This window comes from Malus domestica, chromosome 16 (genome assembly GCF_042453785.1).
Source record: "Malus domestica chromosome 16, GDT2T_hap1".
Taxonomy (NCBI): domain Eukaryota; kingdom Viridiplantae; phylum Streptophyta; class Magnoliopsida; order Rosales; family Rosaceae; genus Malus; species Malus domestica.
In genome coordinates this window covers 35,953,371-35,976,665 of record NC_091676.1, presented here as the reverse complement: position 1 = coordinate 35,976,665, position 23,295 = coordinate 35,953,371, and the positions used below count along the sequence as shown (strand labels likewise).

The following is a 23,295-nucleotide window of genomic DNA, read 5'->3' as shown; positions in this document are numbered from 1 at the left end:
ATCCGCAGAATGCAAGCGATCGATCTGGAAAATATGTTGAGAAACAAACAGTTTCCTCAATTCCTCAAATGAGTCTACCGTCTCAGGTGGAAGACGACAATACCAGTTTAGAGCTTTGCCATAAAGGGAAGAGAAGACATCGTTTTTCGTCGGTGTGCATCTGGTATGCCATGGTGGACTCAAATAGGTTAAAGGGTTCAATCGGGCCCTCCTTTCCAGTGTAGAGTTGCAAGCCAAGCTTCTGCTTTGTCTTTGCTTAGAGGGGCATGTCGAGGATCCTCCTAGTAAGAGGGCTAGGCCTAGGTTGGTTCCAATCAGGTATCTTAGCTTGTCGTTTGGCCTTCAACTTGTTTACTTCTTTAAGGAGTAGGACAAGAGGATCTTGAGTGGATTCATGTGCCATTAAAGCTTTCTTTCGCAAATCTCCATCTCCTCTTGGAAGTAGGAAAGTTTGATCAAGAGCATGTGATTTTTCCCTGGACTCGTCGTACTGACTTCCAATGTATGTCTGTCGGAACATCTCTGAGTCCTCTATACCTTCATGTTTCTCTAGGACTTGTTGCCCATTCCCCAAATTGGTAGCCGGTCTGGGACATGGGAGGGGACCGAGTCTTTCAAAGACCCTTGGGTCATTGATTTTCGAGCTTACATGGATGGGATTGTCTTGACGTTGCTTTAGGAAGTCTCGACAGTCGTGAAAGATGGCTTTCGATCCTTCCACTCCTTCTGTAAGGAGGTGCCTTCCTCCACTTCTTCTGCTTCGGGTCGAAGTAGCTGGGTTGAGAGAAGTCTCAAGTTGGTCGCCATTTCGATAAGTAGCTCGCTCCTCAACAAGAATACCCATGTAGAGGGTAAATGACCCTTCGTGTTGGGGGGCACCCAGTTAATGGTTGACTTCCACAGGGGTGATAAGCTCGTGTGTTTTAGTATACCTAGCCTTGTGGAGCATCTCGAAGACCTTCTTATACTGCTCTTGGAGGATCTCGTTCTTCATTGCTATCTTGTTGTTTTAAGCCTCCAGCTCATTGACTTTAGCCTGAAGAGTAAACTTCTTTTGTTCTTTCTTTTGTTGCTTCGCACCAGGTGCAAGAGGGGTGTCATTTTGTGTGTTATGGCTTCCTTCGCTCCCCATGTTGGAAAGGGATGCCTGGTCAAAAGAGAGTGTACGAATGGTGGAAACCAACTTAACAAAGCTAAAGAGAGTGGGAATAAGTGTCGTTCCCACAGACAGCGCCAAATGTTGATGCACAAAATCAGTGAAGACTTTGGTACAACAGAAAATGTCAAGTTTGTGACCTTCGCTAGATTGCTCCGGTCACTAGTGTGGATAAGTATGTAAATGGATAGAGACAGGGAAGCAAACACAAGATGTACGTGGTTCACCCAGATTGGCTAAGTCCACGGAGTAGAGGAGTTCTCATTAATTGTGAAGGGTTTACACAAGTACATAAATTCAAGCTCTCCTATGATTTAATACAAATGACATTAGGAAATATTATGGGAGAATGATCTCCTTTTATAGAAGAGAGTTTCTAGATTTGTTCTGACATTGACACGTGTCGTGTTGTGATTGACTTCTGATGTTGACACGTGTTGCGCTATGATTAGCTTCTGATGTCGACACGTGTCGCGCTGTGATTGGCCTCCTGGTTAGAGGGAAACTCTTTTGGATCCTTGACGGTATAACGTTGACCGGTGCTCGGTAGTTTCAGGATTGGTTAAGTATGGTACAAACAATATATATATTAGAAATATTATGTTAATGTTTTTATATGCTTACTTAGTGGTTATTCAATGATACTGCCTATAGGTGAATGATATATATATATATATATATGGCTTCGGTCAGGCGTAGGTTGGTGGCTTCAGTCAGAAGATATTTATATTTGGCTTTGGTCGGGCGTTTGTATATGGCTTCGGCCAGAAGATATTTATGTTTGGCTTCGGTTAGGCGTTTGTACATGGCTTCGGCCGGAAGATACTTATATATGGCTTTGGTCGAAAGATATTTAGATTTAGCTGTGGTCGGGTGATGTACTGGTTTTGGTCGATTATTGACACACCCCAACCAGGAATGTCCACTAGGACTCCGAATCGAGTTGTGATGGCCGACACCTGGAAGGTGACAAAGCCATAAAGTATAATATCCGGAAAATGTGAATAAATTTAAATCTAAAAGTACCTAAAGATAAGAGTGTGTTGTGAGTGGGGATGAGCCCATTTCACACGCGAAGTCAAAGCATAAGTAAAATACAGTAGTGTGGGTAAAGATCATACCCTCGGAAGTAGCCACCTATACTGAGATTTGCTAAGAATCCTTGTCGATACGAACTTTCAGCAGCTAAACCTGGAGGGGCGCAAAAACAAGGGTAAGTGAGCCTGAAAATAAAGTTTTTAATAAAAACCTTTTGAAAACATTATAACCCCTAGCCGTAAAACCCGTATAATTTCCCAGAAAATAGTATTACATATGTATATAGAAATCATGCTTGAAAGTAATGAAAACAAAATATATGCCATGTCAAGTGTCTCAGCAATGAAATAAGTAAGCCAGGTGAAATAAATCAATGTAAAATGATATGCCAGTCGAAGTCACCTAACGTGACCTGTATGGCTGAACCTATAGCCCATTAACCAATTCATGCACACGAGTCAGAACCACCTAATGTGGTCTGTACGACAAGCTGGGTGTAAATAAGTATGCTCAAGTGTTACGATCTCGTGAAGGCTGTGCGAAATATCGCAAGCCACTTACGAGTCAGAATCACCAATGTGGTCTGTACGACAAGCTGGCACCTGTCTTGGATCCAAGGTGAGTGTGCAGTGCTGGAGATGAACGATCACGTGAAGGCTGGCCCTGGCCTCGGGCGGAGCACTAACACCTGGGTGGAGGATAATGTGCACTAAATGCATTTAAACATAACCATACACACTGCAATCGCCATCATCAATATGCATTCACCTGTACCTTACCTGGGCGTTCATAGCGTCATGCGATAATATGCATATCTATACTAATGCATATACTAAAATGTAATGCAATTGACATGGCATTTAAAAACGTAAATCCATTTAAAACAACTTCTGGGAAAATGGAAAACATATATATATATATATATATATATAAAACCAAAAGCCCACTCACCTAGAGTTCACACTACAACTCCCTAGCACAAACATCAAGGCGTCACGAACGATCGACGCCTAGAACATTTATCAAATCATGTTTTAGAATTTATATCAATAGAACATGTAACTTACATATCCTATTCGGGAAGATCCGTACGTCGGATTCCTGATCCGTAAGTTTCTGGCCCCTTTCTCGCTTAGCTTCGGAGTTCCTACAGAACCCGAAGCCAGTGAGCTCCCAAAAGGCCTCATGCTAGGAAGAGATGGGAATATATAAGGCTTACATGATCCATTCCCCTGGACAATGTGGGATGTTACAATCCACCATCTTAAGGGCTCGACGTCCTCGTCGGCACACTTCCGCCCAGGGATTGGCTATGATACCAAATTGTCACATCCCCGCTCGAGCCTCCACCACATCCCAGGCTCGACTCCGCCGTAGCATGATATTGTCCACTTTGAGCCCCGACCATGCCTTCACGGTTTTGTTTGTGGGATCTCATGCGAGCAGAACTTCCTGTGGTTCACCCATCCTTAGAATGCTCTGGCCCCTTTCTCGCTTAACTTTGGAGTTCCTACGGAATCCGAAGCCAGTGAACTCCCAAAAGGTCTCGTGCTAGGAATAGATGGGAATATACATATAAGGCTTATAGGATCCATTCCCCTAGGCAATGTGGGATGTTACACTAGCCATCACGTAAAGGTGATGTAGCCATGTGCACTGTGTGGAAGTGAACGTGATATAAAAATACGGATAAAAAAAAACTAACTAACTAATTTACACTAGACTAGCATATCAGTGTGAGTGAAAGTGTTTAGAGTGTAGTTACACATAATTAGAGCGTAGGTATCAGAATGCAGTCCAGAAGTCTAATTACTAATTATACAGATCATAAAAGAAACCTTACACTGATGGATGTTTGTCAGAACCGTTGTGGAGTCCTCGTGAGCCACCAACAAGAACTTCTATCTAGAACCTGGAGGGGCGCAAAACAGAAAGTGTGAGTGGGCAAAAACAAAGCTTTTGAAAACGCATTTCTCTTTTCTAAAAATAATAACCCCTCACTGTAAAACCTGTATAGTTTACAGAAAATAATACTACGTATATAAAAATCTTGTTCAAAGTAGTGTAAAACAAAGTATATGCCATGTCAAGTATCTCAACAATAAATATGTAAGCCAGGTGATATAAATCAATGTAAAAATGATATGCCAGCCGGAGTCACCTAGTGTGAACTGTACGGCTGAACCTATTACTTATCAATCCAGCACGAGTCACCTAATGTGACATGTATGGCTCTAAACCTGCACATGAGTAATGTGGTATGTATGACAGGCTGAGTGTATATAAGTACACTCAAGTGCTACGATCACTTGAAGGCTGTGTGACGAATCGCAGGTTACCTACGAGTTAGAACCACCTTATGTGGTCTGTATGACAGGCTGGCACCTGCCTTGGATCCAAGGTGAGCGTGTGATGCGGGAGGTGAACGATCACGTGATGGCTAGGCCCTGGCCTCGGGCGGAGCACTAACACTGGGGTGCAGGATAATGAGCACTAAATGCATCTACGCATAACCATACACAATGCAACCACTATCATCATAATGTACTCACCTGAAGCTTACCTGGGCCTTCGTAGCATCATTCGATATTATGCAAAACCATACTAATGCAATTAATAAAATATAATACATCCTTGACATGGCATTTAAATCGTAAATTCATTTAAAAACAGTTTCTGGAAATCGTAAAGCATATATACATATATATAGAAAACAAAAGCCCACTTACTGGTATGTAGCTGGGTCGTAACCCCCGAGTCTCGCCTAACTGCGCTCATCCTCCGGAAACGTGTCACCTATATGTGAAACAACTATTTTAACGTCAATTTTAAGCACATAACTAAACCGTGTAATAATTTCTCATACGTTGTTCAATTTGGGTGTTTGAATTTGAATATACCATCGTGGCCTACTCAACACCACGAGCATCCCCATATTTTTAGAAAAAAATTTCGACGTCCCTCGCGCCAGCCAAGGCATGGCCACACGCAGGCATGTGCCTGGCACACGGACGGAATATTTAACGCCGTTAAAGGATATTCCGCTAAATAATAGAATATACCGTTAAAGATACCTAATGCCGTTAGACATATTTCGTCAAAGTTGACAGAATATTCTTCTTTCTAATCCGGTGGTTCGTTGGATTCCGTCGCCAGCTGCCATTGCGTCGCAGGAAATTGGAAAAATTTCAAATCTTAATATCTCACTCAAATCTCAACCAAATCTCACAAATTTTACATGGATTTGAAGCCCTGAATGAGTAGAACATGTTCTTACCAATTTTAAGTCCTAAAACCGACGGAAAATAGTCTGGAAATCCATTGATAATCCGGCTAAGTCTGCAACTCGATAACCCTGAGTGTCCCGATGTTTAAACCATTCCAAAATCATCCTAAAATGCTAGATGAGTTGTATGAGGACTAGCACGAGTCTTAAATCTTTAGATAAACCCCACGATCACGTCGAAGTAGTTTTGCTCCTCGCCGGAGTTTATGAAATCTCAGATTTTTTAAGTCAAATCACCTAAACAAAGGTATCACCAGACTCTAGAGCTTGAGATGAGTAGAAATCTGGAAACATCAAGCTTAATCCATAGAGTTTTGGTTTAGTTTGAGGATGAATGCTTTCTGTTGTACTAACGGAGAAGAGGGTTCGAGAGAGGGGGGAGAAAGAAGGTGTGCACGTGTGGTGTATGTGTGTGTGTCACGGGATTGGGCAATTTTAAATTGCCTTAAATCCTAATTGGGCTGAAATATTTTGGGTTTATACAATTAGGTCCAATCCAATTTCCTTTAATCATTCGTAGCATTTCCACTACGAACCCAACTCGGCCCTAAATCACATCAACGTTCCCATGACCACGCATATAATTTAATTATGTCAACAAAAAATAATTTAAAATTATCTACGTACATCCATGCCACAAGGCCCACGAGGGCAAAATAGTCATTTCAACGCATTCGAGGATAAAATATATTTTAGTTCGGAATTGGCTATCACAATCTACCCCTTTAATATAATTTCGTCCCCGAAATTTCTGTACACCATCATACAACATATCAATATTCATAGAACAAACGTGGATATAAATCTCGCATACGATCTTTCGTCTCCCAAGTAGATTCTTCCACTAAGTGGTTCATCCACAAAACTTTCACCAAGCGAACAGTTTTATTCCTGAGAACCTTATCTTTCCAGTCCAAGATCATCACTGGTTCCTCATCATATGTCAAATCCGGATTAATTTCTAGTGGCTGAGGAGGTATCACCTTTGATGGATTGGAGACATAATGGCGAAGCATAGAAACATGAAAGACATCGTGCACTTTCGCCAGTTCTTGAGGTAAGTCAAGTCTGTAAGCAACTTCACTGACTCACTCGGTGATCTGGTAAGGTCCGCTAGACTTTTCAAAAATACCCAATCTCCCACATTATACACCGTATCAGTAGCATGCCTATCAGCTAGACTCTTCTGTCGATCTTAGGCTGCTTTCAGGTTATATTTAATTACTTGAATATTCTGAGTAGTTTCATCCACAATCTCTGTCACAGCCCGTCCCGTGATTTTTTTTATCGAGACTGTGAAATGACGAAAGTACCCTTGATGGTTACTAAGGAATGTGTGACATGTTAATTTGAATATTACGTACATTCCTAAATTTTTGGGAGCAATTGAGTTAGATTAAAAATTTAGTTGTATTTTGTGTGGTTAGGGACTTAGATGGACCACCCACACACAAAACCATCCCTCTCTTTTCTCTCCCGTGTCTCACTGTCCCGTACCTTCTCTCACTCTCAGTTTCTCTCTCTCCTCTTCCCTGTCGAACTGTACGGACGCCTTCACCCACGACCATCCAAGCACGGATCGAAGGTGCCAAGGGCACCATTGTACTTGTGAGGACCATACGAACTCATCTATACCCATTTTAGATAAGAAATCTTTCGATTTCACATTGAAAACTCGAGGTCCGGTTTGGGTACTATTCATGAACTTTGTAATGGTTGGTTTTTAGGACAATCCAAGTTCATAGTGAGCTTTAGGAGGTTCTCACGCAGATCGGGGACGTTCATTGGAAGGTTTTGGACGTTGGGATCACAAGGTTCGAAGGTGGCCGGTTTTGGGTGAAATTTCCTGACGTGATTTCGAAGGTTTTGGAAGTTTTAAAGGTATAGCCTTCTTCCTCTCGTAATTTGTGAAGTTTTGGTGAAAATTTCATGGAAAATGGTTGAGAATCGAGCGAGAAAAGGGCGATTGTAGGTTTACCCAGTTTCCGACGCTGGCGAGTTTTTCCGGCGACTGGAGGTAGGGGATGATGCGCGTGAGGGTCGCGTGGACCCGTGCCTGTCCCGGCGCGTGGGGGCGCGTGACAAGTCCAAAAATTATTTTAAAAATACCTCGACGTCCATGATGTCGAGTAGGTCACTGTGGTATATTCATATACCCAAATTGAGAATCGTATGAGAAGTTATTACGAATTGTCGGTTATGTGCTTTAATTAATGTTTTTATAGTTGTTTCGCATATAGGTGATACCTATCCCGAGGACGAGCGCATCCAGGGACGTCACGGGGGTTATGACCCTTCGACTTACCAGTGAGTGGGCAGTTATTTTTTGTTATTACCTATATACTACTGAATTTCCCAGAAATTGAATTTAAATAAAAGTATGTTTTTCAAATGCCATGCATGCATATTATGAATTATATGAATTAGTAATTGATGCATATATATGTGAAATGGTGCTGTGGATGCACATGTGAGTATTAAGTGAGTTTAGATTGTTCATATGATTTATTGTAATGTGAATTGTGTTGAGAGCTCATAACCTGCACCCTTGGTGTTAGTGCTTATAATATTCACCGCACCGCAGGCTCACCTTAGATCCAAGTAGGTGCATGTCGTACAGACCATGAGAGGGTTTCGACATGCTAGTCGTACAGATTACTAGAGGTGGTTCCGACTGGTAGGTGACCTTAGATTATGTGCACAGATGATTGATGAGTGAAGCACTAGAACGTATTATTACACCATTCTTGTCGTACAGACTACTTGAGGTAGTTCCGACTTATGTGCAGAGTAGTGCCGTACAGGTCACCGTGGTGACTCCGGTTGGTTTGGATATTGAGCTATGGAATTAACCGTACAGGACCAACTGCAGGGTCTCCGGTTGATTCATTATGTCACCTGTTATATTGATGCATTTAATCTGTTATTGACATTTATGACATGGCATATTTTCTGGGTTTTAATAAAGAATTGTGATTTGAGATATATGAAGATTATATGCATAATATGTTATTTTCTGGGAAAGTATACAGGTTTTACAGCGAGGGGTTAGAAATGTTTTAAATGAAATGATTTTTCAAAAAGCTTTGTTTTACTGACCCACTCAATTTTATTTTGCGCCCTTCTAGGTTCTAGTTAGCAGCGTTGGTACCCCACGAGGATTCCCACGACATTTTGACAGACTACTCATGTAGGACTCACCTGCAGGTGTTGTAATTTAGTAATGTTCCTACTTGACTGCACCTTGTACTTAGGCTCTGAATATGTGTGTTTCACACTTTAACTTACTCTAGCACGTTACTTGGTTATTATTGCTAGTATTTGGTTTTGTTTATTCGTATTTCTCTTATCTATTGCTTCCGCGTCGCACTTTTAGTTACGTCACGCCCACGTGACGGCCAGCACGCCTTGATTCTAGGATCGGGGTGTGTCAATCTCTGGGCTTACTAATTCCCTCTCACCAACTTCTTACCAACAAAGAGAAGTACGACAAGATTTATTGTATAATGCCTCGAAAGGTGACATCCCGATGCTAGAATGGTAGCTATTATTATAAGCAAACTCCATCAAATCTAAACGATTATGCCAAACGTCACCAAACTATAGTACCGACGATCTTAGCATATCCTTTAATGTCTGGATAGTCCTCCTGGATTGTCTGTTAGTTTGGGGGTGATAGGTCGTACTATAAAGCAATCTCGAACCAAGTGCCTCTTGAATTGCCACCCAGAACTTAGAAGTGAACCTAGGATCCCGATTAGAAATAATACTAATCAGAACCCCGTGGTATTTAACAATCCTCAAAATAAACAACTCAGCTAGTCGGCTTAAAGAATAGTTCTCCCGAATTGGTATGAAATGTGCTGACTTAGTAAGCCGATCCACTATCACCCAGATGCCATCGTAAACATTTCGCATACGAGGAAGCTTGTACACGAAATCCATAGTAATATTTTCCCATTTCCACTGGGGAGCGAGAAGTGGCTGCATCAATCCAAAGGGTTTCTTCCTTTCAGCTTTAACTTGCTAACAAATCGCACACCTACTCACATATTCAACAATCTCCCTTTTCATGCCTGACCAATAGTAGAAAGGTTTAATAGTGTGATACATCTTGGTACTCCCAGGATGCATCGCATAAGCCAATATGTGAGCCTCATCAAGAATATCTTTCTTTAATTCTGCAATATTCGGCACGTACATCCGGCTTCCTTGCATAAGCATGCCATCAGATTCTCGAATTCTGAGATCTTTTTTCTTCCCTCGTGACACTGACTCTATTAACTCCTGAGACTCTTCATCCTCCGCTTGAGTTTCTAACACACGATCTATCAAAATTGGCTTGACCTGGAAACTAGTAAGTAAAGCTTCATCTCTATCCGTTACTCCCAAATCAACTCCCATAGATCTCAACTCTACGAGAAGAGGGACACAACAAGCATATAGGGCATTAAGTCGGCTTTGCGATTACCTACTAAGCGTGTCTGCCACCACATTTGCATGACTAGGGTGATACTCAATTGTGCAATCATAATCACTAAGTAATAATATCCATCTCCATTGTCGAAGGTTAAGATCTTTCTGGGTGAATAGTGGATAGGCTTACTAAGTCAACACATTTCATACTAGTTCGGGAGAACTATTCTTTAAGCCGACTAACTGAGTTGTTTATTTCGAGGATTGTTAAATACCACGGGGTTTCGATTAGTATTTTTTTTTATCGGGCCCCTAAGGGGGGTGGATTGTAAGATCCCACATCGCCCAAAGGAGTGGATCCTCTAAGCCTTATATGTATATTCTCATCTTTACCTAACACGAGGTCTTTTGGGAGCTTATTAGCTTCGGGTTCCATCGGAACTCTGAAGTTAAGCCAGTTCGCGCGAGAGCAATCCTAGGATGGGTGACCCACTGGGAAGTTCTTGTGTGAGTTCCTAGAAACAAAACAGTGAGGGCATGGTCGAGTCCAAAACAGAAAATATCGTGATATGGCGGAGTCGAGCCCGGGATGGGGTGGGGGCCTGGGCCGGGATGTGACAATTATGATAACATTACTATGCATATTATATATGATATATGTTTTACGCAAGGGTTTTATGACATGCTAGGGTTTTCGGAAACTTATTACATATTATACTATTAAGCTTTCCTAAACTTTGGGGGTTAGTACCTTGATGAATAACTATTTCAGTATTACTTATATATAAACTTGGTCCACTCATGTTTTGTTTTGCACCCCTCAGGAGTCAAGGCACTCCTGCATCGACATCTTTGAGTCCTCTTGGTGTAGGACCCATCTTCTTGTTCATTCAATTTATATTATTCCTTTTTAGTGTCTTGGTTTAGTTATATGCTCTGAACACGTTCCATAAATGCATATTCATTAGTTCTCATGCATCATAATATGACTTTGTCACCTTTGGGTGTAGGCTAGCACATGCATACCCTGGTGTTTGGAGAATATTAGGGTCGGGCGTGTCAATAGTACCAGTGGTGGAGCTAGAAAACTAGATTACGAAGGGCCCTTAAGCCATACGAAAGATTGCAATATCATTAATGGGGGAAATTTTTTTTTTTTTTTTGTATTGGCATGGAAAATTTTAATCAAACAAGAAGGGTGGAGCTTTAAATTGATGAAAACCGAGTATTGAAATGATTATATCATAAATCAAAACTTGTTTACGAGCTTTGATTAAAAAAGTTTAACACAATAGATTCGAACAAAAATTTAAGGTCGTTGTTTAAAATAAGATCATGCTCTAGATTGTATGAGCCTTTGTTTTATATCAACTGGCTAAAAAAGGAGTGTATGATTTTATATGTTAAAACATAAGGCTAATTATAGGGAAAAAAAAGAGAGCTTAGTTTCTCTTTTTTTTTGAACAATAAAAGAGCTTAGTTTTATGATGGTATAAAAAACTAAGAAAAACTAATGAAAAGTAAAAAAAAACTTTAGTTTTAATGAAAAAGGACAAATAAAGGTGTAGTGAATTGTACAAGAAAAAGGTAAAAATGTGATTTTTCGTTAAAAGTAAACAGTACCGGGAGCGTTTCGTTAAAACTCAAAAAAAAAACTAAGACAATTTATATGGGTAGTGTTATTATTTCAATTTAAACAAAGTCTAAATATAAATGATGTTAACATAGCAAAGCCTCGGACCATGGAAATATAGAATTGCAAAACCCCACTAACCAATGAGTCACATGCACATTTCCTAAAAAACCTGCACAAAGTACATACAAAGGACTGAAATTCCAGAACCATATCAATTTAATTAAGAATGCTTAGTCCTCCGTAATTAATAATTTAATAGGCTCATTAATTCCAGCTATACACGAACATACCCTTTCTGAAACTGAAAATGTTTATCACAGCATTAATTGCGTCGCAATTCCCCAACAACATAAAAAGGATATGCTCGTCTGTACTTCGAATGCAACTAAGGAGAATACCAGGGGCATAATGGTAATTTAAGATAAAACGGAAAAGTAATGGTCAACCGAGATTGGGCCTTGGGCTGGGGGTGTCCGAAAATCCAAACAGAGAAAAGGACAAAAGCAGCCCCATAAGATAACCCTTTTTAATCCAACCTCGGTTTTCCACATTGACCCTGCAGTGAGTGAACAGTCCTACACTCCTACACTCCTACACTCCTACACTCCTACACTCCTACTCCCACCACCGCTTCCTTTCCCTAAAAAGAAAGAAGGAAAAGGGAGGGACAAAATGGTCCGACCACAAATTGCATCCCAATCGCTATTGCCAATCACAGTACTTCCACGTGTCTTCCGACGTGGCAGGTACTCACTTGCCATTTTTGCTTTGCTAGGCGCCAGGTGTAACCGTCAACCAAGACCCACCAACAAAAAATTAAAATTCAAATATCACCAATTTAAAAATATTTAAAAAAATATAAAATTATTTTAGAGAGACAAAGTCTTCCTCTCTCTACAAAATCGAGGCCAGTCACTCGACTCAACTACTATATAAAACCACTGCCACTCTCTCTCTCTCTCTCTCTCTCTCTCTCCGCTTCTTTCTTTTTTGTTTATTTTCGTTTTTTTTAATGGTGTTATTTGGGTTGTTGAGCTTTGCCGGAAAATCGTATAGGGGACAATTTTCTCGGTAGCCAAACAGCGGACGCCACTCAAATGTGATGGGAAGTGGAGTCTCCACCCTCTCCGCCTGCTTCCGGCCGGTTCACCGGACCAACCACCACCACCCGGACCACAACGACGTTGTCTTCGCCGCGTCCGAGCCCCTGGACGAAACCCTAGGCCACTCTTTCTGCTACGTCCGCTCCTCAGCTCGCTTTCTCTCTCCTAGTCAGTCGGATCGCTTCATTTCCCCTTCCAACTCCCTCCGCTTCTCGCCCCCTCACGAATCCGGCTCCAGAACCCGACCCGGATTGCACGAAACCGGGTTCAAAGCCATCTCCGGGGCTTCCGTCAGTGCCAATAGCGCCACTCCTAGGACTGTCCTCCAGCTTGACAATATTTACGACGATGCCACTGAGAGTGTTCTCGGCGGATGCGGCGGCGGCGTCCGGGGGAGTATAGTCAATGGTTTCGAGAGCACGTCGTCGTTTAGCGCCTTGCCTCTTCAGCCCGTGCCACGTGGCGGTGAGCGAGATCCCTCGGGTCCAATGGAGCGGGCGGGCTTCTTCCTCTCTGGCCCGATAGAGCGCGGCGCCCTCTCCGGTCCCCTCGACCCAAACCCGAACGCCAACCCGGCCGGGCCAGACGGGCGGGTTCACTTCTCGGCGCCACTCGGTGGCCCTTACGTGAAGAAGAGGCGGAAGAAGGGCATTTCGGGGATTGGGAAGGCGCTGTATCGGAATTTCTCGGAGAAGAAGCAGCGCCCCTGGGTTGTTCCGGTGCTCAATTTCGTTGGTCGGAAGGAGGGTCCACCGTCGATCGGAGAGGAGCCTGAGCCCAAGAGCGAGAGCAATGTCCAGTGGGCTCTTGGCAAAGCCGGGGAGGATCGTGTACATGTGGTTGTATCGGAAGAGCAGGGGTGGCTGTTTGTTGGGATTTACGATGGGTTTAATGGCCCTGATGCTCCGGAATTTCTGATGGGTAATCTTTACCGTGCATTTTACAATGAGCTTCAGGGTTTGTTTTGGGAGGTTGGTGACGATGATCAAGCCCCAGCAGCCGCCGAAGAAGCCAATAACAGTAACCCACCACCAAATGTAGCTTCAGAGACTGAAGTAGTTTTAGAGGGCAAAACTGAAAACGAGTCGAATTCAGATTCGAACCCCATGCCGGAAGCTGATCAGGAAAAGAGAGTGACCTTTCAATCCGACGGTGTTAGAAGGCGGCGGCTTTGGGAATTGCTGGCTGAGGCTGAGGCTGAAGAGGGGCTTGACCTTTCGGGTTCCGAGAGGTTTGCATTTTCTGTTGATGACGCAGTTACAGTGAGCAATGAGGGTTCGGGTTCTGCTGTTAGTAGGCGGTGGCTTTTGCTGTCAAAATTGAAACAAGGCTTGACTAAGCACAAGGAGGGTCAGGGTCATAGTAGGGCATTGTTTCCATGGCGGTTTGGTTTGGAGGATAAAGAGAAGGTTGAGGTTGAGAATAGAGTGGAGGAGAGGTCTGCTCCAACTGGCAGGAAGAGGAAGGAGGGACCGGTGGATCACGAGTTGGTGTTGAGTGTATTGTCAAGGGCTTTACATGCGACGGAGGAAGCGTATTTGGAGATGACCGATAAGGTTCATGATACGAATCCGGAACTTGCATTGATGGGGTCGTGCTTGTTGGTTGTGCTAATGAGGGATGAGGATGTGTATGTGATGAATTTGGGGGATAGTCGGGCCATTGTAGCACATTATGAGCTGGAGGAAGGTGATTCAAGCAGTGCTTTGACAGGGCACAAGGACAATGGGTTGAACACTGAGGATATAACTGAGTCGTCCTCAGCTGTGGCCAATGAGGCTCCTACTCATGCAATGCGATTGACTGCATTGCAACTGTCCACTGATCACAGCACGAGCATTGAAGAAGTAAGTTCTCTACTTCTCATGTATGTATCTGTAGCCTTAGTTCTCATGCAAATATTGTTTGACCAGTCATTAATGAATTCCTACTTGATTGTTGTGTATTTTCCTGGATGGATGAGTTTGGTGTGTTTAAGTTTTCATTTTACTAAAGAATCCTAAATCAAAAACTTTTTTATGCACAAACGCCAAATAACTTGGTTGTTTTCCATGGTCTTTTGGTTCTTGAGTTGCTATCTTTAACAATTTTGAAGCAGCATGCTTCACAATTTTATCTCCTGGTAATGCATCTTGGTCATAGAATTTCTCTTTTTTATTTTAATTTTTATGAAATGTTGGTGAGAGAAATCAGTACTAGTTGAAGCACACTTCTCATTCATGTAATTCATGCTAGATATATGGTCTTCTGACAGCTGGAGCTAGATTTTTCCCTTAGATTGTGTGATACTTTGCTAAATATGTGTTCGAGTTTTTCTTTTAGAAAATGCCAAGCCGGCTCTGATGCTTCCTATCAAGGCAAGCTTAAGGTTCTTGTTGTTTCTTAAACTTCTGGTGTTTCTTTAAGTGTTGGGAAAATGTACTGGCAAACTTGAGGTATTAATCTATAAGAAATCTAACCAATGTGTAAAATATCATCAGTAATTCTTTGAAAGAAATTTATTATGAACTTAAATTAAATGAAGTTAATTGTAGTGGAGGTGCGTTCTAAATTTGCTTTTTGTCACTATTTATGACGTGGTCTAGACTCTAAAGAAAAGCTATCTAGGAATTGCAATTATCAAATCATGTTTCAACTGTTTAAATAAGCCTACTAAAGTATCATCCATTGGTTGAACTGAACCTGATTTTGAACAATTGCCCTAAGCAATGTGTCCTTTCTGGGGACGGGGACAGCAGACTTAAAGAGTTGAAGAAGCTTCCTTTTCCTGTCCTGGCTTTTTTGGTCGTCTCATTTGCCTTTATGTTCAATTCCTTTATGGATGGGGACAATATGTGGAAGCTTCCGTGCATGTATCTTTTCTTGTGCCAGTCCTTCAATGTTTAATAACCTTGTGGCTGTGCTGCTGATGTGCGCGTGTTGATAAGTATGAAGTGTTTTCTGTCAATGCCTTGGTGGATCTTATCACCTCCATTCCAAAAAGTTACTTCTCACCATAATAATGCGCTCAGACACTCATTTTTATCTTCTTATTGGTGAGGATCTTTGGTTGTTGTTCTTTGTACTATTCCCTCTCTTTCCCATCCATAGTGTCGTCTGGTAACAATTATAGGCATTTCCTTGTTTAGTTTCTGAGTTATGTTGTTTGATGCATCTTAGCTCGTATTCGTTTGTGTTTTGTTTTTCAACAATTTTTCTTTTCGTTCTGCAGGAAGTAACAAGAATAAAAAATGAACATCCAGATGACAAACATTGTATTGTCAATGATAGAGTGAAAGGTCGTCTTAAAGTTACCAGAGCGTTTGGGGCTGGATTTCTGAAACAGGTTTAAGTACATTATTGTTAACTATCCTGTTGAAGTTCACTTTTTGCATGGTTTGGCGTGGAGATACTTATTTCATATACTATTTTAGAATCTGAAGTAAAATTGCTTTTTACACATCTATTGAAAAGTTACAGCTTGACATTACTTGCATAATAAGGGAACACCTAACGAGGTTTCGTAATTATTGACATAGAGTTTCAACAGTCCCAAGTTGTGAATGGTCAATTTCAATCTGTACATATTTTTTTTCTTTTTTGTTACAAGAAATCATGTACATATGTTTATTACCTCTGTATGTATAATCGTGTCTGTATGTTTCAAGATTATTACTTTTTTCACTCTAATCAAACAAAACCAGAATCCTCAGCAAATTTGTTAAAAGTTAATTATGATTTTGTGTTTTTGTTGCTGCATGAACTCACCATGTACAATTGCATTGGACACAGTCTAGTGTCCTCAGTAGGTAACAATGTGATTTGTTTTTGTTGTGCAGCCCAAGTGGAATGACACGTTATTGGAAATGTTTCGAAATGAGTACATTGGCACTGCACCATACATATCATGTTTGCCTTCTCTTCGCCACCATAGACTCTGCCCTAGTGATCAGTTTTTAATCCTGTCATCAGACGGTTTGTATCAGTATTTTAGCAATCAGGAAGTAGTTTCCTATGTTGAGAATTTTATGGAGAAGTTTCCAGATGGAGACCCTGCACAACACCTAATAGAGGAGCTTCTTTTCCGTGCTGCAAAAAAAGCTGGTAAATTCCTCCATTTCTATCGCCTCTTATATTGTGCAAATTGTATATATGTACTTTTGGTGTTCTTTTTTCGTTGTAATTTGAAGTGTTCATTGGAAGAACAATGCAAGGCTTAGTAGGACGGTGTTAGAATGGTGGGTGCAGGCACTACATTTTAGGATTGGAAATAGTTACGTATGCAAGTGACTTTACCACAGTGGTGGAAAGGTGTGGAGCTTTTGCATGATGGCGTGGGTTCAAACCCCGTCGTTAGCTAATCTAACAAAATTTATTGTTTGACAAAAGAAAAAAAAAAAAAAGTTACGTATCAAATTGATTAGATAATTTGCAAAAATAACGGCACTGGCTTCATAGGTTTTAAGCCTTGTCTAATTCAAGGATAAAATTATCAACAATTGTAGATATTTTGGTAGTCCAGATTTACTGAAATATCAATGAAAAAAAAGAAAGAGCAAAGTCTACCTTTAAATATGGGGAATTTTAAGTGATAAGGGGCTACATTTGTAACATGGTTTTCAGTATTAACCAAATCCCTTCTAGCTAATTTCTTTGCCCAAGCATTCATCTAATTGATCAAAGTGCAGTAACTGTCTAGCATGTGGGTTCTAGAGCCATCTCCAGTCAAACCTTTAACAGGTTATGATTAAAAAGTGTTTTCGAAATAGAGAAGGGGCCTTCTTCTTTGTTCTTCTTGTTCATCTTCAACTTCTACTTGAAACTTTTCAGATCACATGTAGAAAGTTGCATAGAAATTTCAGTACCCAAACCAGAATTTCACTGACATTTGACCAGATTTCCCACAAGAAAACAACAGATGAAATTGATCAGATAATTACTATCAAACTATTGATGTTACAAAAACTTCTGTGATTCTTTCGAAATATCGGATAAAGGGTGGAAATAAACACCTTCCTTCCTATCAAGTGTCGGTACTCTGAGTGACTGTAATTTTGACTTAATTGTTGGCAATTTCTATAAAATATATTACCTTGACCTTATTAATTTGATCGGTTTCATATGTGCATTCTACTACTATCTACTACTATCTACTACTATCTACTACTATGAGCATATGTGCATTCTCCCTCCCCTTCCAGAGCCAAGCTTGAGCATATGTTTACGTGACAATATCAATTGGGCCATGCTTGAGCATGCATAATATCAACTAAGTTGAGCTTGAGCACCTTGGTACTTGGCTCGGCCCATTTACACTCCTGGTAGGCATCAGACTTAGCTAGGGCTATGCTTTGTGCTTGTGACAACCTATTTCCTATACTTGGATTCAATTGATTAGTTAAGGTCATATTTCATTCTGTTGTGGAAGGCAATAATATATGCTCCCCATAAGGCTCTAAGCACTATTCTGCAAGAATGTTAATAACACTGCCACAATGACTATTATCATTCCTGCCCAGGAGTGCGGGGGCACAGAGTGATTCTCCCTCCCCTTCCAGAGGTTAATGGAATAAGGCATACAGTTCTTTTCCCTTAACAGAAAGTTACATTCATTTTCATTTGAAGAAAATAAAATATAGTTCTAATTTGTAAGAGTAAGACTTGTCAAGGATAAGTTGGTGAAGTTTGAACTGAATTCTTTATCGTTCCATCGATGGACTGTAGTTTACAGTGCTATTTATAGTTCCAAAATGATAAGTTTTGATGGGATCTAGGTGCATTTTGGGTCTAGATATAAGTAGTGCTTCCTGATATATGCATATAGGTTATACGTCCGTATTTGGGGCATTTTGGGTGTAGATTTCAGTAGTTGTTAGTCCTTTTCCAGGGCATTTCATCGAGTGTGTATACAGCTGAAGCATCAGTTTTTGGTGGAGAAAGGAGTTCGTTTAAGATGCTTTTAAGTTTACCCATCTAATGTTTTAGGTTTTTGGCCTCCCGAAAGCATAGACTTTAATCCCTTAATCTGATACTTGTCTTTCTAGTTTGGACAAAAAGCTTTATTATTAGTCTACATGTTTTGTTAGGGTTTTACAGCTTTGAACCTGAACTGTTTTGGTTTGCAGGAATGGATTTCCATGAATTACTGGACATCCCGCAAGGAGCTCGCAGGAAGTATCATGACGACGTGACTGTTATGATTATATCACTTGAAGGAAGAATCTGGAAGTCATCAGGAATGTACCTTTGAAACTTTATACACAAGCAATATCCTCTCTAAAACAGGTGATATTGCAATTTCGGTTTTCGGGTAGGGATGTTGTGCAAGCAGTAGGGAAAAGCTTTGCTGCTGACAGGTGCATGGGTCCATTAGGGTTTTCTATTCGCTCACAGCATAAGCATACAACTAGTTAGGGATGGGAAAAGGCTGATGATGTTAGATATCGTCAAATACTTAATAGGGGGGAAAGTGAGAATTTTGCAGATGGAGTTGTTGGGAACTGCTCTTTTAGGGAGGGGGGGGGGGGGGGGGGGGGGAAGAAAAATCTTTTCCTTTCGTTTCGTTTTGTTTCGCTTTTCTTTTAGACTTACATTTTTGTTTAAAGAAAAACAAAAATAGAAAAAATTGCATAGGCGGAGGCTCTTTCGATTTCATCTGTGCCTTCTTCCTCTCGTTTCTTCTTTCCCGGAGCGGAAATGGTGTTTGTAAATTGGTGGGGGTACACATTTACTTACTGGACTTTGAGCATTCCCATGTCAAAACTGAGCATCTCTAATTTTGGAAGGTGGGTTTTCCACCGTTGCGGATAGCAAGAGTTGGAAATTCTACCCAGATTTTGTCTAGAAATTGTGTTGGCGTTTCAATTCTTTGTAGCATCAACAAGTCACAGTCGACTTATGTTACCGGTACCTGTAGACTATGTTTGGATAGCACGAAACAAGAGGGAAAAGAAAATTAAGGTAATACAAGTTTAAGCATCGATCTATTAAGACGCTTTTTTCACAAGTGCTGCTTTAGAAAGCACTGTTTGATGTAGAAGTACTTTTAAGGACTCTTTCCGGCAAATCTTTTAACCCTTCCAAATCTGATTAGCACTATTGATCCAACGACGCTTAACCTCGCTCGCAAATCACATGTGTTTATTCTAACAGTACAACAAAAGGAGCTTCAACTCCAAACTAGCTCTTAGTCTAACAGCGCAGCAGGAAAGTGGACATAAAGTGAACCGTGTCCCAAGTAGGGAGTTTGGTTGTTATGTCTTTCACAAGGTTATTCACCAAGACCCAACCTTTTATTTTCAAAATGATATAAGTAGCTAAATTACTTGGTTCTAGTTAGTTTCAAAAACGAAAAATTGGACGAAAAACAACTAGGATACCAAACAACTCCCTAAACTTTTAGGTTGCCCGAAAACTGTCCAACTACTCTGGTACAAAAAGTTATCGTGAAACATGCAACGATCCAGATGAGATCATCCATTTCACATTTGACATTACGTAGTATAAACATATAAAGCCACTTAAGCTGTTGTGACGGCCGGCGACGGAGCCTGTGACTGCGCCCACGACACTAGATCCTCCCTGGTTGCCACAAAACAACCAGCTTTCTCTTCACTCTGTCTAAACGGCGCAGCCAATTTCTTCACATGAGAACCAAAGGAATGCGACAGCCCTTGCGAGAATTTGTGACTTCCGCTACCAGTTTGAGCGGAGAACATCTCCGGCAATGCCTCTTCCCGCTCTACTATTTTGTAGAGCGTTCCCATCCACTCTTCAAGTGCAGTGTGAGCTGCACCTATGGATAGTGACCTAACGTCCAAACACCACTCCCTTGCAGTCTTGTTGTGTAGACCCGGATACAACCCGTATAGGGTTCCCAAATAGAGCAGCTCATGAGCTCTCTCATGGTTGTTTTTGTTTCGGCATATATCAATCAAGCAATTACAGAAGGGTCTCCGGGATTCAACCGCAGTCCTACCAATAACGTCCCTGAACTCATCTTTAATAGTCTCAAACCCGATTTTCTTATCTTGCAGCACTTGGACATGAGTCACCAACTTTGGATTTGCCTGCTGCAAACAAGAAAGCACCCTATCCTCATCCCCAGTTTCTTTGCACAACGATACAACAGAGAGTAAGCACCCACAAAGCCTATCATCTGGTTTAACCCCTTTTTCAACTGCAACGTCAAAGACTCGAACCATATCACCGAATCTTCTAGCTTTCCCCAAGCCCTGAATCAAACAAGTGCACCCCATGACATTGAGCTCGATACCCAACTCGGACATTTCTTCAAACAATTTCATTGCCTCGTCAACATTCCCTCCGCTCCCATAGATGTTCAGCATTGCAGTGTAACTCCAACTGTCCGGCCTACAATGCTCCGACTGCTTCATATCCTCAAAAAGCATCTTAGCTTCCTCCTCCAAACCAAGATCCGCACACATATTCAACAATGTGTTATACAAAATGAAGTCCATAGGCCACTTATTCGACCTCATTCGCTCCCACAATTCCAAGGCATCTCGAGCCCACCTTGCCTTGCCATAGATCTTAACAAGCGCCGTCAATGTTTTCTCATTCGGGGTTAGCCCTGATTCCACCATTTCTTCAAATAAGCTCCTTGCCAAACCAGGCTTTCCGGCCTTCCCCATTGCCTCTAACAAAGTATTGTACACAACCAAATTAGGTTCTACACCAAGAGCAGCCATTTCTTGCAATACATACCTAATACCATCATAATCCCCAGCCTCCCCAAACATCTTACCCAAAACCGAAAATGCAATTGGGTCCGGTTTCCACCCACTAGCTCTTCCCCTCTCATACAAACTAAGAACCTCCTCAACCTTGCCCAATTTAGCATAAACATCTAAAATGGCAGAGTAAGTCACCTCATCCGGCATCAAACCGGTCTTATACATCCTCTCAAACCACTCGACCGACTTGTCGAAAAGCTTGGACCTCTTGGCACAAGTGATTATAGTAGAATACGTAATGTTATCGAGCTCAATCTCGTCCCTTATCATCTCCTCCGCGAGCTCTTCGATGAGCTGAAACTGCCTCCCGAACCTCAGAGACTTCATAGTGACATTGTAGAATATGGTTTCCACTGGAAACAAATTCTGGGACTTCACCCAATTGAAGAACATGTGGGTTTTCTGCCATGGCTTCAAGCTATTCAGAATCAAAAGCGCATTTTCTCGTGTGGGCGGGTGGGGGATTTCTTCAAGGGCAGCCAAGAAGGCAACTTTGGTGGCATCACAGTCGTTGAGTTTGTGGGCAAACCCCCTCAGATCTCTCACCTGAGGATTGTAAGAGTAGAGAGACCGCTTCTGCCGCTGCAGAGAGAGCACGGAGCGTTTCGGCTTGGCCGGGTTGACCCAGATGGATTTGGGCTTGGATATCAACTGGGATTGGTCTTGGGGCGGAGGAGGGTCGGAGAGAGTGGTTGTGGTCAGAGGCTGGAGCTGCTCGGACAAAGATAAAGATGGGTTTTTGTTCTTCTTCTTGTTGGTGGTGGGTTCCGCTAAATCCGGCGGGGATTTGGGAGGAGACTTGGCGGAGCGGCAAGAAATGTTGAAATTTTTGGTTGGGATTTGTCGAAAAGGTGAAGAGAAGAAGATGGGTCGCCTTGTATCTGAGGAATTCACAGTCCAGTGGACAGCACTGGTAGCCATTAAAGATTGAGAGTTGTTCGGTAAACGAAGATGTTGTGGATATTTTGGCACCTTATCTAAAATGGAAGCAAAATTCTGGCTTTACGACGAACCCTAAATGAATTTAACGGTTGAATTATTTTGGAAAAATGCAAAAAAAAAAAGAAAAAAAAAATGGTTATAGATCCACCACAAGGGTGGGTAGCCTTAACCGGATGTGTAACAGGTAAGCTCGTAAGCTGTTCCCGTCCCTGTCAGGGGAGATGCCAACCATCTCTCCTTTCTACGAACACAGACTAATGTGGGAGTTGGAACTATATAAACTAGACAAGATTTTGTGTTTGGTCGATGTGGGATAAAGTTGACACCAGAGCATTCAAAGAAGTCTAAAACAAATAGCAAGATGTTATAAATAGACAAAAGTATCATATTGTTTATTTTTGTAAATGTATCACACAAATGATGCAGGTAAAGAGAGGGGAGAGATATTTGTATTATTGCTTTCATTCTTGATCTTTGGGTTGTTCGATCATACATTGCGTGCTCTTTATATAGAGTTATTTACGTGCATATATCTACAAAGGAAATTAATGCATATTAAAAAACCGTGTCATACAAGTTGAAAACCATGCCATACCACAACAGCAAAATCTGACAATACCATTATTTTTAGTCCTTATTGTTTCACCTTTGACTAAACTATGTGGGCATTCAATTCCCACAACTTTTATAACACAAGATATCATAGTTTTACACAAAAATGTTCTCCTTGTGACTTGGAACCAAGGAACACATGGTTGTTCATAAATTTGATATTGATGGTGATGAACAAATGAAAGATAAAAGCCAGCCTACTATTTATCTAATAGGAAATGCCGATTTGTTGACAGAGGAGGAGCGGATTTTTCACTCTCAATCTTGAACTTCTCCACAAAGCCCTTTTTTTTTTCTTTCTCTCTAGTTGTTTTCTTTCCTCTAAAAAACCTAGCACTATTATGAAGTTGAGCATCTTCAAGAGATTTTTT

At 41.4% G+C, this 23,295-nt stretch overlaps 2 protein-coding genes and 1 non-coding gene across 4 annotated transcripts; 1 reads left to right on the top strand and 2 right to left on the bottom strand.

Annotated features, from left to right (window-relative positions):
- The first annotated feature begins 12,450 nt into the window (after positions 1–12,450).
- On the top strand, positions 12,451–19,461 carry LOC103416868 (protein phosphatase 2C 29-like). Of its 2 annotated transcripts, XR_011577038.1 has the most exons (5): positions 12,494–14,482; positions 15,342–15,670; positions 15,847–15,960; positions 16,454–16,718; positions 18,740–19,461. XR_011577038.1 is itself a non-coding variant. In XM_008355080.4 (4 exons), the coding sequence occupies exons 1-4, from the start codon at positions 12,635–12,637 to the stop codon at positions 18,862–18,864; spliced, it is 2,352 nt and encodes a 783-aa protein (XP_008353302.1). In that variant the 5' UTR covers positions 12,451–12,634; the 3' UTR covers positions 18,865–19,461. The 2 variants fall into 2 exon arrangements, 1 of the variants encoding a protein (XP_008353302.1); XM_008355080.4 differs by lacking the exon at positions 15,342–15,670 and having other exon boundaries at positions 12,451–14,482.
- A 529-nt stretch (positions 19,462–19,990) lies between these two features.
- On the bottom strand, positions 19,991–22,556 carry LOC103403991 (pentatricopeptide repeat-containing protein At5g46580, chloroplastic-like). Its single transcript, XM_008342846.4, has one exon. It carries the CDS (start codon positions 22,289–22,291, stop codon positions 20,135–20,137), a length of 2,157 nt encoding a protein of 718 aa, XP_008341068.3. The 5' UTR covers positions 22,292–22,556; the 3' UTR covers positions 19,991–20,134.
- Positions 22,437–22,563, bottom strand: LOC114822390 (U6atac minor spliceosomal RNA). Its single transcript, XR_003770467.1, has one exon. It is a non-coding gene; the product is annotated as a U6atac minor spliceosomal RNA (small nuclear RNA).
- Positions 22,564–23,295: the final 732 nt, after the last annotated feature.